Source organism: Hyperolius riggenbachi, chromosome 6, assembly GCF_040937935.1.
Source record: "Hyperolius riggenbachi isolate aHypRig1 chromosome 6, aHypRig1.pri, whole genome shotgun sequence".
NCBI classification, from domain to species: domain Eukaryota; kingdom Metazoa; phylum Chordata; class Amphibia; order Anura; family Hyperoliidae; genus Hyperolius; species Hyperolius riggenbachi.
The window spans coordinates 60,149,594-60,167,401 of NC_090651.1; the positions used below are offsets into that span (position 1 = coordinate 60,149,594).

The following is a 17,808-nucleotide window of genomic DNA, read 5'->3' on the forward strand; positions in this document are numbered from 1 at the left end:
CAGGTCAGGACAGGGTCGGATTATAGCGTACCCTTATTGATAAGGAAATACAGCCACAAACCACTTTCCTGGCAGAAAACTGCTTCTTAATGCAGGAAAAAGATTATAGACTTTAGCACTGGCATACTTCAATGCATGTGCCATTGAGCAGAGACAGCGAAACAGCAAAAACTTTAAACGTAAATTTAAAAAAAAAAGTATAAATCTGGGATATCTAAAAACGTCATTTTTAGTAGAAGGAGGATAGATACAAGTATTTATTTCATCAATTTATTTGCAGCTCGTGTTACCTTTAAGTGACAGGGACGGCTTGAACTTGTGAGAAAACGCGGAAAAGCCGCTGCGTCTGTCAAGAGCAAGGCGGCTGACTCCGCGTCCAGCGCGGCGGTTTGCACGCATAGACACGTGTCTGGTAGTATGGTGGAATGCGTGCGCTTGGTGTGGCTGGGTCTGTTAGTGCACATAGGCAGATGGAGAGCTACGCGCGCGCGGGCCTGAACTCAGGACCTTTATACCAGCAGGGGAAGTGTCAGCTGATCAGGAAGATCAGCTGATTCCTGCAGGACTCATGATTGGCTGAGTGGCTCGGGCGGGGCAGCAGAGTTCAGCTACTATATATTCTGCTGCTTGTCAGTTGCTGGTTGTCTGTCATTGCAAACACTTTGTGGAAGCATTCAGACCATAGTCAGATCCTTACAGTGTGTTTGAACCAAGAGGACTTGGGAATTCACACTGAGTCAGATTACCTTGTACTGTTTATTTGTTAGACCAGTTCCAGGGTGTTGAGATCAAGGCCCTCACACCCAAGATTAGGGAACTGTATTGTCTTTGTGTTATATTCCAGACTAGTTCCAGGGTGTTGATGATCACGGAACTCACACCCAAGACTAGGGAATTGTATTATCATTTGTTATACTCCAGACTAGTTCCAGGGTGTTGATGATCACGGAACTCACACCCAAGACTATGGAATTGTATTATCATTTATGTTATGCTCCAGACTAGTTCCAGGGTGTTGATGATCACGGAACTCACACCCAAGACTAGGGAATTTTATTATCATTTATGTTATGCTCCAGACTAGTTCCAGGGTGTTGTGACTACGGACCTCACACCCAGACTAGGATTGTGCTATTTCCGTACTACGTTAGCCCAGTTCAGGGCAAAACCTTACATATTAGCAGCAGGGCTTCCTGCATCCCAGCCTTGGTCCCTCGCTCAGGGGTCCACAGGCTACAGGAATATCGCCCACCGTCAGGGGTGAATTCCTCAGGAGTCTTAGGCCGCCAGCTCCTCTGGTGGTCTTTACTCAGAGTTGTTACTGTTGCACCAAACACTTACACTCTCTCAGGTGTCTAGAGGTTAGACATATCTGATTATTGACGATTCCGCAGATCCTCAATAATCGGGTATATCTGTATTCTTGGGGATACTGCGGATCGCCAAGGATCAGATTCTCTCTCTGGTTGCTGACACCGATCGTTACAGAACTACTGGAGGACAAACCTCATATGTATGGGAATCTAGCTCAGTTTCTTTTGTCACCACTTATAGTCTAGAATATGACAGGGTGGTTTCGGTGACCAAAAAATATTTACCTGTGCTTTCTGACGATTTTAAATTGAATGATATCCTAAAAAATGGCTGCAATTTTCCAGCATAATTCAATATTTTAGGTACCCTCCTGTCTCCAAGTCTCTACAGTGCTAGTTTCTCTACAGTGCAGCAACGCAGCACATGGCTATCCACCATGGGGACATACTGTTGTGGATATTCTACCTTATGCCACTGTAATGTTTTAGAACAAGGGCAGTCTTTTCATATGCAAAACAGAAATAGTTTCCCATCAAAGGGTTTATTCATTATGGGACTAGCAATGTTATTTACATTATCTCCTGCGCCTCTTGCTATTATTATTATTATTTAGTATTTATATAATGCCAACATCTTCATCAGCGCTGTACAGAGTATATTGTCTTGTCACTAGCTGTCCCTCAGTGGAGCTCACAATCTAATCCCTACCATAGTCATATCATATGTCTATATCGTGAAGTGTATTTATTGTAGTCTAGGGCCAATTTTTAGGGGGAAGCCAATTAACTTATCTGTATGTTTTTGGAATGTGGGAGGTAACCGGAGTGCTCGGAGAAATCCCACGCAGACACAGGGAGAACATACAAACTCCATGCAGATGTTGACCTGGCTGGGATTCGAACCGGGAACCCAGCACTGCAAGGGGAGAGCACTAACCACTATGCTACCATGCCGTAAACTCAGAAAAAGGGTCTGAGAGCATTATCAAGGCCCGTCACAGGAGAATTTTGGGGGTTCCAAGGCGTGCCGTCACTTTTCGTCTTGTCACAGTGGCAATATGAGCTTCTTCAGATTCCGGGGGGTAGAAGGTGTTCGCTGACCTGTCAGAGAGGGGGACAATCAGAAGGCTCTCCTCACTCCTCAGCTGTGAAACATACTGGATTTGGCAGCTATGACACATGTCCAGGCTGGATTAAATTTAAGTTGGGATGTAAGCTTTTTTTGCAATACAGGTGAAAGTTGAAAAATTTGAATATCGTGCAATAGTCAATTTATTTCAGTAATTCAAATTAAAAGGTGAAACTAATATATGAAATAGGAACCCTTTGCAGGTGTTTTGCATTGATTAGCTTATCAGAATCTGACACTATGAATCTAGAATATTAAACATTTTCACAATAATCTACTGGACTGAGATTTTTATTTTGGGATTTTCATAAACTGTAAGCCTTAATCATCAAAATTATAACAAATAAAGGCTTGAAATATCTCACTTTGCATGTAATGAGTCTATTTCATAGATTAGTTTCACTTTTCAAGTTTTTTAAGTTGAATTACTGAAATAATTGAACTTTTGCATAATATTAAAACTTTTCAACTTTCACCTGTATTTAGGTTAATTAAGGAATAGTTCTCCGACCCCCTCCTGCCCTTTCTTATCTGCTACACTTTATATTTTTTTCATAGATTGCTCTATGTGTTCACATGTTCTTAACCTGATGCCTTTTTTTTATTTCTGAACACAATTTTGTATTTTGCACCTCTAATTGATAGCACATTAATTGTTCTGATTTGATCGTTAACCTGTGCCTTTAAAGGGAACCTAAACTGAGAGGGATATGGTGGTTTCCTATTCAACAATACCAGTTGCCTGGCTGTCCTGCTTATCTCTTTGGCTGCAGTGGTGGTTGAGTCACACACCTGAAACAAGCATGCAGTTAATTCAGTCTGACTTCAGTCAGGGCACCAGATCTGCATGCTTGTTCAGGGGCTGTGGCTAAAAGTATTAGAGGCACAGGATCAGCAGGAGAGTCAGGGAACCGGTATTATTTTAAAAGGAAAAATCCATATCCTTCTCAGTGTAGGTTCCCTTTAAATTTTTGCTCCTGCAAAAATTGCATTTTTAGCTCCTGCAAGAGCATTTTTAGCTATGACTAAGGAGCGATTGCAGCTCCGATACGCGTGAGCTTTCATGTCTCCATCCGTAATCGTGTTGAAATAAAGATTGGACTCTTTTACCTTCCAGTCAGAGCAGATTCTTTCACAAGTAATAATAATAACATGTAGTAATAATAATGATGTGAAACTCTCTCATACAAGATGTTCATTAATGTCTCCAGCTTGTGTCTCCCAGTCTAAGCAGCCTGGTATAGCGAGGATGAACTAATGGCTTGTGTTCCTATAGGGATGGCCTTTGTGTACACGCATGATGACACAGACACGATGCTAGATGGCTTCACTGTGCAGCTGACAGATGGCAAACACACAGTCCAGGACACATTATATGTGCACATCGTGCCAGTCAACGATGAAAAACCAAGTCTGATCAGGTTAAGTATGTTGCAGGAAACTCAGCTCAAATTCTCCAGTAAATGTAAAACAAATTAAAAAGAAGCTTTGCCAATTCAGCCACTTTTTGTTGTCCTGCTGTCCAGAGGTTATCCTCTGACAGGGGGAGTTTGCAGCTTTGAAATAATGTGATATTATCTGCTAATCTTTTTAGAGCCTAGTCATATTTATACTATATCTTGCATAGCTCCCAACTGTCCCTTTTGTAGAGGGACAGTCCCTCTTTGGGAACCTAAATAAATAATATTTTAGAGCAAAGAAGAAATGCAGGGTTTCATTCCACTTTAACCTAACCTAACTCTCACACAGAACCGTCCCTTTCCGATGTTTAACCCTAAAACCAGCTTTATTAACGCCTAACCCTAAAACCACCCTTTCTGGCGCCTAACCCTAAAACCCTCCTTCCTGAAACCTAACCCTAAACCCCACCTTCCTGACACCCAACCCTAAACTCCCCTCCCTGACCCCTAACCCAAAACACCCCCTTTCTGATGTCTAACCCTAAAACCCTCCTTCCAGATGCCTAACCCTACCCCCCCCCTTCCTGGCCTTATAATGTTCAAAACGATAATTTTCCAAAATGAATCATTTCTAATCACAAAACATTAAAAATGTCAAAAACTATAACATTCTAATTTTCAAAACGTTAAGACATTTCCAAAACTATAATGTTGTAATTTTCAAAATAATTATCACGCACCCAAATTTCTGCTTTGGACGTCTAATAGCCGATATTTGAAAATCGTCAATTAGCTGCTGGGCACCCAAATCTCCTGCTTTGTGCAATTGATTTACGATTGGTGAGTGATCAGTCAACCAGCCCTCGTTCAGCCAATCATGTTTTTTATTTTCGAAGTGCATACTATAGTAAATTGCAGTAATGCAGTAGTTAGCAATGCAAAACGTTTTCAACATCTAGCTGGCTGGGCCCTGTAGCTCCTTTTACTGGAGAGAAAATAATGCAAATTGATAAGATTTAAAGTAACTTAAAGTTTTTAATGGTACAGGATTTTACTTGTATGGCTAACAAATAAGTTAGAACATTTTTTGGATTTCTGTTGCTGTTTGTGTCCTCATCTGGTAGAATTTCCCTCACTTGCTGTCCTGACAGGAAGTCAGGACAGCAAGGACAAAAGGTTACAACTTTTTATTGTTGCCCCTTATTTCCTGTTCCTAGCACTGTCATGGTTTTTAACCATCAGTGTCCACAACACATGTAGTGAGGGGACATCGAGGACACAGACAGAAGCACAAACCCAAGAGAACTTCTAACACCTTTCTACACTGTGCATAAGAATCTTTCTCCCTGGAACTTAGCTTCAATTAATACTCCACAATCCTGTATTGCAACATTCATTCTTACTAACATTCACTTGATGTAAAGGTCAAGGCAACCAATGTGTCATTCTTTGTTTGATGTATTTTGTGAAGTGCTGCAGAAAGGGACTGGGCTGTAACTTCCAGGGCCTGTTTCTGGGCACAGGCCAATCGAGCAAAGACTTTTTGCACATCACAGTATAGTCCTGCTTTCCAGTGTTTCCAGGAAATATCCCAGCGTTACAGAGCCCTTGGTGCTGCACTGATTCCATCCCCTCTCCTCTCTATATCATATGTGTGTGTAAATGTGGAAGTAACAGTAAGCCCTAGGTGCGGCATTGAATAAAGAATCAGACAATGTGGAGGAAGTTTGATAGCTGCTCCAAAGTTGAGAACTCTGTTTTGGAAGGAAAATTGGATCACCCAATGACTGGTAACCACCACTTCTTGGCTTCCTCTCCTGACGTGTCTCCCATGTTAGGGCTGCAGCTGCTAAATGCCACTCATCTGCGTACAGCACATGAGCCAGCCCAGCCTGGGCATTTTTTGTTTATTTTTATATTTCCTGAGAAAGGGGTCTGTAGCTGCCCCAAAGCTTTAGATGTTGGATGATCTTGTGAAACAAATTATCTTAAAACTGGAGTGTAGGATCATATGTTTCTATGTTGACTTACAATCATCCATGTGGCATGAAGAGGCATAATCTATAGGAATACGGTCTATCTAACTGAACTAGCATTGGGATGCTTGTATAACATGCATACTGCTATTTTCGTAACATGAGTCATACAGGCAACGGAAATGTTGTGTCCATAACACGCGTTGCGCTACGTGCGCAATACATGTTACATTACTTGTGTACACGCAGGTAAAATGTATGTGTGCTGCGTGCACATGTCACTCTTACCAGCCTATTGTGAATCTGGCCATTGTCACTCGAATACATCCGGATGCACAGGATTCCCATTATTTCCATGTCTACGGTGATCTTATATGGGATTCTAGTCCTTGCAAAAATTAAGCACCTCATTACTTCAGAGGATCTTCCAACCCTAGTTCACGCCTTTATCACATCACGGCTGGACTATTGCAATACCCTCTATGTAGGCTTTCCAAATAAAGACCTGCACCGCCTGCAGCTAGTACATAATTCTGATACAAGACTGTTAACAAGCCAACCCCACCATTGCCACATAACACCAATCCCTTCCTCGTTACACTGGCTACCCTTAAAATGGAGAATCCTTTTCAAAATTGTCATACTAACATTCAAATCCCTACATGACCTAAGCCCTGGATACCTGATGGATTTGTTGCAACTGCGCCACACCACCCAAAACGTCAGATCAAAAGGATCCAATAACTTGACCACCCCCAGATTCCAATTAAAAACCTTTGGAGACAGAACTTTTGGCCATGCTGCCCCTACCCTGTGGAATGCCTTGCCAAACTTAATCAAGACAGCTCCAACCCTGAACATGTTTAAAAAGAAACTGAAAATCCACCCGTTTAGTCTGGCATTTATGATCATATAACTTTTTCCCCTGTACACATCACTATGTACTGATCTGAGAAAAGCTTATGCATTTTGGGTCCTATGGGAAAAAGGTGCTTTACAAGTCTTTTGTTGTTGTTGTTTCATGAGACAAGTGTAGTTTGTGTATAAAAAAAATCTGTCCCTTTATTTTAAAAAAATATTGCAAAATATTTCAAGCAGATGGGACTTTTTCGCTTTAAACAAAGTTATACATTTCTATTCTATATTGATGATGGCATAGTTATTATTACTACCGGTGTTCCTATTTTAAAAATTTCTCGAGATAATCTCCACCCTTACAAAAGACTATCTTTGCTTCCTTAAGTCACACCAATTACATTTATTGTAATTGTGCAAAAACATGTTAAGTTACAATGATGATATTAAATAAGGATTTTGCTGATTAATCCTTTTATTGGTAGAACAATATTTCCCAGCCAATCCCAGATGGAAGGAACAAAATTTAGCTGGAGACAATCACTGTGAACGGAGAGATAAGGCCTCAGACAATCCAGCCGGGGCCCCAGGGAGCAATTGCCCTTAAGGCTAGTGAGATGTTAATGATTTAGACCACCGCAGGAGGGAGACTTGTCTGCCACAGACGCCAGTGCTGTAATGCCCACACCTGCCACAAGATCTCATGGGGGGCAGGGCTGTCAATCATGGTTCTGTTACACAGACTGGGAACTGGTTCAAAAAGCAAAATGGAGTTTGTCAGGCTTGTTTCCCATGAGGCTTTGCAACAGCTGAGACCTTTCTGTAATAGTGAGGCAAGGAGAAGTAGACTGAACTAGACAAGTTTTCTGTTCTGGAATAATGAGACATGGTATGATAATGCACAAACAAATGAACATCACCAGATATGCTATAGGATTGGGAGACTAACCCTTTATCCTAACATAGCCATTTATTTTTTTGATGAACTGTAAAGGTGGTAAGAGGAGGTAAGAGGTAAAAAGGACTTGAATCAGGAAGCATCAGTAAAATTGACATATGCAAACATCTCCTCAGTATTAGCGGCCTGTATGCAAGATTATAATGTGCATTGTACACATAGTGTACAGTAACTCTCATTATGTCGACAAGGCACATGTTGCTAGCATAATGCGTATTATGCAAATACCATAACACGCCATACCAGCAACATGTGCATTGTGGACATGATGCAAGTTGCACTATTTTACTCACTAACGCACATTATGTTGCTTGCGCATGCTCTGTGCCCATGGCAATTTTACTGCCACTTTGTGTAGATTTTAGTCCTATATTAATTTTAAAATAATCATACGTTTACCTAAAAATACAATCTTTGGAGTGCTTTAAAATGATTCAGTTAGGTCTAAATTTTCTGTCTCTCTTTTTCTCTCGTTCCTTTGAGAAAACAATTTTGCATAGATTCAACTCTGTTAGTAGGCTGCAGAATTGGTGGCTGCTCTTTGTAAAAAATAAAATAAAATACTGTATTTTTTGCTCACTTGTGAGTGAATATGAAACTGGCACAATTTAAACAAACTGCAGATTTATTGCAGGATTTGTATTAACTGAAATGTTTTTCTTCAAAAGGTTATTATGCTGTTACGTATCTCTTAGAGCAGAGAAGCAGTTCTGAGTTCAGGTCTGCTTTAAAGAAAGATCTACATTGACTTAAAAATGGCTTCACCATTCACACCTGCTACATAGTTTACAGTCAAACATTATTAAAAATACCTTTTTGCTTCCGTTAGGAGTCAATCCAGTCTTCAACCCTTTACCAGTCTTTAGCATATCACCTGTATCATTAGCCGGTGCTGCTAATAAGCGCAGTGCCGTAGCCAGGTATTGCCAACAAAATGAACTGCTTCGATTTTCAACATCCTTTTTGTGTATAGAACTGAGCTGATGAGAATTGCTTCTCAGTGAAAGGTGTTTCACCGTCACTCTACTCAACATTGGTAAATACATTTTTGGAAGAATGAAGGTTGAACCACGGTGGAAACACTGGTGATGGCCTCTGCGCATATATTCCCATCTCAGCCATGTCTTCCACAGTCATTGTGAGAGGCTCCTATTTTCCTAGTGGAGTTTTCATTTAATTTTTCAGATGAAGTATGTGATGAGAATATTATAGAAAGGCGGAGAATGTGAAGAGTTCAGAGAGCTCCCGGAACCGAACACTTTCATTCCAGCTCAGGAGACTTGGGCGCAGCCGTGAGTAACTTCAGCGCCGTCAGAAGATGGAGCTGAAGTTACTTATAAAACACTATAATTCGACCTCCAGCAATTGCTGGAAGCCGAATTATTTCATTCCCCACTATCCATGGCGGCCTGGAAATAGAATAGTATTTAAAATCAATGGGAATTTGTGCAGGAGCAGGATAAGCCATACAGACTGTATCCTGCGCCCAAGTCTCCTGCGCCGATTCCTCTCATACGCCTCGGAACAGTGTCAGGAACCTTGGTGGGAAATTCTCACAGCTGGAAGTCCCAAGAGATATAGGAAGTCAACAACTAGCTCAGCTAGCCAGACTTAATTTGCAAATGAATGATCATTTTTGAGTTGAATCTGGAGAGGGATTTATTTTTTTCTTCTTCCAGTTTACCACAGTCAGTTTCTATTCTTTTCAGCTTTTTTAAACCTTTATAAATTATAAACAATACAATGTAAGCCTGTATGTGCCTATTCATGCTCAACAATCCCACAACATTTTGAAAAAATGCACATACATTTGTTAAGGTACCAATACATCTAGCGATTCTGGCGGCCAATTGACCAATAGACAGATCTCTCTCTGATCAGATTCTTTCAGAATCTGTTTGTCGCCATAAACTACAGGTCAATTCCCAATCGATTTCAGCATAACATTTTTCGGCAATTGGAACCCAAGATTTTCCAGCATGTACAATCGATACATGGGACCAGATTTGGCCCGAAATTTGTCGCAACATTGATCAAGCATGGTTTTGGCGACACCGATTTTCATCTGATTCGATAATAATCAGATGGTCGGCTGCAATATCTACGGATACTGTATATGGCCACCTATATGACCACCAAATGCTTGGACTAGGCAAGGCGACAATTTTAATTGTATTTCATATTCCTGTTTGTAGAAATGGAGGACTGGAGGTTGAGGCTGCAGAAAATAAAGTCATCTCTAATGTAGTTCTGGAGGCTGAAGACAGGGATTCACAGAGGAAGTCCATTTATTACATCATCAATAATGTCCCCACCTTTGGGGAGCTTAAAATGAAGGTATGTACACTGCTGGAGTAACTTTTTCTACCTTACAGGAGGTAATGGAGTCTGTGATCTTACAGAATAGTATTTCTTTTTGTATTGGTTTAAAGTCCAACTTCACAAAGGAAAGAAATTGCTTTGGATAGTGTGAAAAATAATTATCTGATATCTTTCTACCTTCTGCATATTTATATGTTTGTCAATCTGACTTTTTATCTATCTACTAATTGTTAGTCGGTTAGAAGGGTATATTAAATAAAGGCATAGGGGAATAAAGGCGTACAGTAAGGTTGTTATTAAAATATTGTTATTTAATACCAATATTTTACAATTAAAATGTAAAATATTGATATTAAATACAAATATTTGACTATGGCCTTGAAGTGTAAAAAGAGTCCCGATGCCCTGGCTCTCATTATTGGTGTGCACTTTGCAAGACCCGCCTAAGCAGAAGTGAAAGGGAGGTGGGGAGAGAATCTGGAGCCCCCCGCAGGTCTTGTCCATCTTCTTGTGGCATGGGAGCAGTGTGTGTGCCCGGGGCTGCCAGGGGGGGGGGGTTCGTCCATCGTCTACCCGGACTGTCAGGATAGCAGCTGAAGAGAGCATGGTACAAGGTGCACCGTGCATGCTGCGGGGGTTGACCCAAATGCTGCTGAGGGAGTCTGCGAGAGGGGGTGAGCCTGCCGGTGGTGGGGTGCTCGGCTTTGTGCTCGGAAGTGGACTAAATGGGCACAGCCCACAGACCGCTTTTTTGTATTGGCGCCTGTGGCCGCGCTCATTTAGTCCACTTGCCGCATGAGTCCTTTTTCCTGCTCTGGGTCAGAAAGACCATTCTTGGACAGATCATTCAGAAAAATGCTGTGAGTAGAGGTATACCTTGACACCACTGATGACCTTGTTAGTAATCCATCATGTTAGAGCACAGTGGCATAGTAGTTAGCGCTCTCATTTTGCAGCACTGGATCCCTGGTTCGAATCCTAGCCAGGTCAACATCTGAAAGTTGTTTATATGTTCTCCACGTGTCTGTGTGGGTTTTCTCCGGGCACTCTGGTTTCCTCCCACATCCCAAAAACATAAGTTAATTGGCTTCCCCCTAAATTGGCCCTAGACTATGATACATGCATTACACAATAAAGATATATGACTATGGTAGGGACTAGATTGTGAGCCCCTCTGAGCTACAGTTAGTGACAAGACAATACAGCACTGCGTAATATGTCGGTGCTATACAAAATACTTAAATAAATAAATACATTTTGGTTCACTGATGACTGACCTCTATTGTATTTCTGTTGTAGTCCCCACCAGGGTGCAGCTAATGAGCTGTGGGCCCCAGTGCAAGTTTTAGATTGGCTCCCCCAAGCACTCTATACATAACAATTGATATGGCGTACAAAAACCTGCCCTGACAACCACAGTCTTAGAGGTGCAAGAAGGGGATGGGGAACAGTTAGTATGCAAAGCATCTATAGAAGTGACTATTACCAATAAAGAAATTAAACTGCAGTATATAAGAACATGTGCCATATTCAACAATTTCATTTTATATAGGATAACTCAAAGGAGAGGAAATAATATGCAATGTTTATGTTTTATTATGCCTTCTACTCTAAGCTTTAAGGTGACACTGAAGCCGGAAAAAAAAACCTCATGATATGATGAATTGTACAGTGCTACCCATAATTATTCACACCCTTAGCAAAATTTGATTTAAAATTACTTTTATTTAACCAGCAAGTAATTTTGTGACTGAAAATTACATATTTCAGTCACTGGAGCTTGAAAACATTTAGAAATGGCCTTGTAGCCCTTTCCTGACTTGTGAGCAGCCACAATACGCAGCTGCAGGTCCTCACTGAGCTCCTTGGTCTTAGCCATGACTGTCCACAAACCAACTGCAGGGAGCTGCTGTTTTTCACCTGTTGAGTTGATTAAACCATCTGTTCCCAATAAATCAGGGTAATTAGGATGCTTTAGAACAGCTTGGACTATTTGGAATGGTATAGAACTTTGGATTTTCCCAAAGACTGTGACAGTTTGTGAAGGGTATGAGTAATTTTGGAATGGATACTTTTTGCTCTTGTGTAAAAAAGCTGAGAATTTTTTAATGCCTCTTGTACATCGTCTTATCATCTTTTGGGAGACATCTATGTCATTTCCCGTCAAAAAATTACTTGCTGGTTAAATAAAAGGAATTTTAAGTCAAAATTTGCCAGGGGTATGAATAATGATGGACAGCACTGTATGTGTAGTATAGCTAATAGTAGAGCATTAGTGGCAAAGGAATTATTCTTATATTGTTTCCAGTACAGGAATGTAACGATAGGTGTCAGCTGAACAGATTGGTTTGAGTGGTTTGCAAAAGTATTCTGCCCCCTTGAAGTTTTCCACATTTTGTCACATTACTGCCACAAACCTGAATCAATTGTATTGGAATTCCACGTGAAAGACCAATACAAAGTGGTGTACACATGATAAGTGGATCGAAAATCATACATGATTCCAAACATTTTTTACAAATAAATAACTGCAAAGTGGGGTGTGCGTAATTATTCAGCCCCCTTTGGTCTGAGTGCAGTAAGTTGCCCATAGACATTGCCTGGTGCGTGTTAATGACTAAATAGAGTGCACCTGTGTGTAATCTAATGTCAGTACAAATACAGCTGCACTGTGACAGCCTCAGAGGTTGTCTAAGAGAATATTGGGAGCAACAACACCATGAAGTCCAAAGAACACACTTTGAAGTCCAAAGAACTTTATCAGGGATAAAGTTATTGAGAAATATAAAGCAGGCTTAGGCTACAAAAAGATTTCCAAAGCCTTGAACATCCCACGGAGCACCGTTCAAGCGATCATTCAGAAATGGAAGGAGTATGGCACAATTGTAAACCTACCAAGACAAGCCCGTCCACCTAAACTCACAGGCCTAACAAGGAGAGCGCTGATGAGAAATGCAGTCCAGAGGCCCATGGTGACTCTGGACGAGCTGCAGAGATCTACAGCTTAGGTGGAGAATCTGTCCATAGGACAACTATTAGTGGTGCACTTTATATCCTAATATTTATATTTGTGCACTGCACAAAGTTGGCCTTTATGGAAGAGTGGCAAGAAGAAAGCCATTATTAACAGAAAAGCATAAGAAGTCCCGTTTGCAGTTTGCCACAAGCCATGTGGGGGACACAGCAAACATGTGGAAGAAGGTGCTCTGGTCAGATGAGACCAAAATGGAACTTTTGGGCCAAAATGCAAAACGCTATGTGTGGCGGAAAACTAACACTGCACATCACTCTGAACACACCATCCCCTCTGTCAAATATGGTGGTGGCACCATCATGCTCTGACTGGGGGTGCTTCTTTGTCTTCAGCAGGGACAGGGAAACTGGTCAGAGTTGATGGGAAGATGGATGGGGCCAAATACAGGGCAATCTTGGAAGAAAACCTCTTGGAGTCTGCAAAAGACTTTAGACTGGGGCAGGGGTTCACCTTCCAGCAGGACAATGACCCTAAACATAAAGCCAGGGCAACAATGGAATGGTTTAAAACAAAACATATCCATGTGTTAGAATGGCCCAGACAAAGTCCAGATCTAAATCCAATCGAGAATCTGTGGCAAGATCTGAAAACTGCTGTTCACAAACGCTGTCCATCTAATCTGACTGAGCTGGAGCTGTTTTGCAAAGAAGAATGGGCAAGGATTTCAGTCTCCTAGATGTGCAAAGCTGGTAGAGACATACCCTAAAAGACTGGCAGCTGTAATTGCAGCAAAAGATGGTTCTACAAAGTATTGACTCAGGGGCTGAATAATTACGCACACCCCACTTTGCAGTTTTTTTAAAATGTTTGAAATCATGTATGATTTTCGTTCCACTTCTCACATGTACACCACTTTGTGTTGGTCTTTTACATGCAATTCCAATAAAATTGATTCATGTTTGTGGCAGTAATATGACAAAATGTGGAAAACATCAAGGGGGCCAAATACTTTTGCAAACCACTGTATGGGACTATTTTCTTTGCTACTAATGTTGTATTAATTATCCGTAATACAAATACAATTCATTATATCATACGGTTGTTGTTTTTTTACTTCAGTGTCACTTTAAGAGTATCATGTACTTATCCTTAATTAATTGTTTCATACAGCACTTTGACAATTGTTTAGATTCACTCTAGCTTTCAGTATTCAGTTTTCACATTGATGTATAGCATATTTCCTGCTAATACAGATACATTTAAGCTCCAGCCTGAAATTGTACTTTATGGTGCTTTTATGATATCTGTAATTGACAATTTACTCATGTACACATTTTGCATAAGTAAATTAAAACATGTTCTGGTTAAAAAAATACTGGTAGTTAATTTGATCAAAAATTGATGTAGAAAATTAAAAAATACTCCCAGAATCTGTTTTAAAATGTGGATATAATGAGATGTAGGTATAATAATTTAATCTTCCACTTTCTATAGGTAGACTCAGCATGGGTTACACTGTACGCAGGTATGAATTTTACACAAGAAGAGGTGGACCTAAATCACATCTGGTATTTCCACACCACCATCCTAGGCTGCAGAGGACATGACAGCTTCCGATTTTACCTGACTGACGGGGATAACAGCTCTCCCTCCGAAACCTTCTACATCTCCGTCTTAAACCTGGAAAAAGGTTGGTCATCTTCATCCAGACATATTTAGAGCTAAAGATCTAAAGGTAGCTACAGAACGCAGCTCCGCACATACCAAAGCTGTGACAATTTGGGCTGAATGAATAGATGTTGTGGAGTACCAAATTCCAACTTTTGCTTTAGAATTTTGCAATTTTGTGTTCAAAGTCAGAATTCTGAAGTCTGAATTCCAAAAGCTATACAAAATTATGTTTGTGTAATGCAGTGGTGCTCAACCTTTTTTGGCCCGAGGGCCGAACTTCAAATCAAGAAAAATCTCGAGGGCCGGAACACATGCATACAAAATTTCGATGTAAATTTTTTAACGTTTTTCTAGTAACAGTTAACATGGTGTTGGAAATGGAAAGAAAACGACAATATAAGAATTGTTGTAATCACCATTTGATGCACATTTTCTTAATGAGAAGTTTGTGTCTGTGTGGGCCTGAGGGGGCCGTCGGCTCTGTGTGGGCCTGAGGGGGCCGTCGGCTCTGTGTGGGCCTGAGGAAGCCGTCGGCTCTGTGTGGGCCTGAGGGGGCCGCCCGCGGTGTCCTGCGGAGGAGGAGAGGATAGGGTGGTATTGCGCCGTAGTAATTATAGGCTGAGGGCGGAGGCTGCCCGCGGAGGGAGAGGATCGGGTGGTATTGTTACAGACCGTTATACTAGTATCGGCACTCGGCAAGTAAGTAGTCCTGCGCATACACCCGGGTGTGCTGCGTATTCAGCCCCGGGTAGCGCTGGGATAGTTAGAAAGCCTCTCTCATTGGTTACTGCAGTAACCAATGAGAGGCTTTCTAACTATCCCAGCGCTACCCGGGGCTGAATACGCAGCACACCCGGGTGTATGCCCAGGACTACTTACTTGCCGAGTGCCGATACTAGTATAACGGTCTGTAACAATACCACCCGATCCTCTCCCTCTGCAGGACACCGTCGCGCGGGCCACATAAACTGGCTTCGCGGGCCACAAATGGCCCGCGGGCCGTAGGTTGGGCACAGCTGGTGTAATGCATAACTAGTGAAAAATGTCTACTGAGCATGCTTGAGGATCCTGATTCTAAAAAGCAAAAAAGTGAAAATTCAAAACAAATTTGTTAGATATTGTGGACATACTGTATTTTCACAAATGTTTACTTACCTTAAAGGGACCCTGAGCAGAGACAAAAAAAGCAAATCTGAACTTACACGGGGCTTCCTCCAACCCCCATAGCCCACAAGGTCCCTCTGTGTCCTCTAGGCGCCCTTCATAGTACTGCTGGCGACTCTATTAAGTGCACAACTTTGGCCAAAAATGTGCTAAGCTGCGCATGTGCGGTCTGTCCACGCACCTGGCTTATCACGCACCCATTGCTGTAAGTGACCTGCACATGCACAATTCAGTCTCTCAAGAACCATGCATGTGTAGGAAGCTTACTGCGATGAGCGTATAATCGAGCCAGGTGTGCGGATGGGCCCCAGGTAAGTTCAACTTTGCTGGCTATGTCTCTACTCAAGGTCCCTTTAAGGATAGTTGGAAAATATACAATAAGTTACAAATTTGTGTTTTTACAATACAAACTCTGAATCTGCAAAATTCGGAATTCATGCATAATTCCATCAGTAATACTGGTGAATTCGTATTTTTGGCCATTCCAACCATTCTTAGTGACAAAGATTAATTAAAGAGGATTTGTTTGTAGATATTTTTGAGGTTTTTCAGATATTAACATGGGCCATTGTCTGTGAAGGTTTAGAACCATTTCTTCTTTTTTTACTTAAAATTTTTGTTAGATTATTCTGTTTGGTCGCATAGTTTTTAAAATTCTTTTCAAAGTGCCATATGTTCGATTTTTCAGAAAATCCGAGAAAAACAATCAAGTCTGAAGATAAAGTTGGTTTATCTAATAGTATTTTCTTCTCTTATTCAACCAACCATACTCTATACAATTTTGCAAACAATCATCCAGATGTCCAATCAGATTTTTATCGAAAAAAAAAAAATTGTTCATTTTTTGTTGATTGAAAAAAAAATGATTTTCAATTTTCACTCTATTTGATTGTTTTGGTTGAATAAATAGAAAAATCAAACGTTTTAATTGTACCATGTATGGGCACCATTAGACAGACACACAGACATACGCATCCATGCACACACGTGCACACACAACACACAGACACAGACCCACAAGCAAAATGAAGTAAGAACAGAAAAACAGTAGCACGTTGCAGACAAGCAAGCCGACAATGCAACCATTATCCAGCATGCTGAATGCAAGAGTGGAGTTTACAAGACTGTTGACAATAAACTGTCTGTTTTCAATGACCATTCCAACAGGCCATCTGTAGACATGTTATCACCGTGGCGACCAGCCACCATTCAGTTCATCCCTCTGAATGATCTCCCAAAATGTTCCCACACCGGGGCACTGTCATTATCATCAGCTCCGATAGATTTGACATTTGCTCCCAGTGTTTTTTAAATAGGGAAAAAAAAACATTTTTAATTATAGCCCTCAGCTAAATCAGTTTATAAATATCTCACAGGCAAAGGTTTGCTTCACAGCGTAACTTCATTATCATGGTATTAGTAGAAACCGTACAGATGGAGTTTTTATTATATTTTGCTCACCCGAAAAAAAAACAAAATTGTGTCACGTCCTTTCAGAGACATTTATGACAGTTTTGTTTTTGTTTATTTATTTATCTTAGGAACCGCACAGTGGAGCTTTTCACCAAGGGCTCATTACCATATCCGCGCTTTCAGCCGCACTTACGGAAACGCGATCGCAGGGAAATCTGAACTCTGTTTCCATGCATGCACTGGGTTTCACCACTGAATTGCAGCGCATGGTTGCCTGCATTGTGGGGTGATTGCGCTCGCTGCCTGCTATCCCATTCATTTTAATGAATGGGATCGCAAGCGCTGCCCCCGGGGATCACATGCAATGTAGAGCATGGCTGACGCACAGCTCCTGCGCTTACATGGTGGAAACAATCCTTAGATCGTACTTATGCCAGTTATGTAGCCCGCATTGTGCAATTAGCACAGCCTGCACTACCTAGGTAGTGTGCATGCTACTTTGCGCACATTACACTAGCTACACAAATTGTATAAATAGTTCAATGTAATCTGATGTAGAATTTTACAGTGATTTACTGAATATGCCTCCCAGTTTCTTGCGCTAGAAACATTCATGAATTTGGCCAGGCCCAG

The 17,808-nt window shown here is 41.2% G+C and overlaps 1 protein-coding gene across 3 annotated transcripts in view; it reads left to right on the forward strand.

The window, feature by feature from the left end:
• The window catches only part of LOC137520871 (FRAS1-related extracellular matrix protein 1-like), a 288,103-nt gene that overhangs the window by 132,137 nt on the left and 138,158 nt on the right, over positions 1-17,808 (forward strand). For all 3 annotated transcript variants that reach the window (XM_068239387.1, XM_068239388.1, XM_068239386.1), the window contains 3 exons: positions 3,719-3,863; positions 9,827-9,968; positions 14,422-14,617. In XM_068239387.1, the coding sequence (XP_068095488.1) occupies positions 3,719-3,863; positions 9,827-9,968; positions 14,422-14,617 (483 nt within the window). The remainder of the gene's footprint in view (positions 1-3,718; positions 3,864-9,826; positions 9,969-14,421; positions 14,618-17,808) is intronic.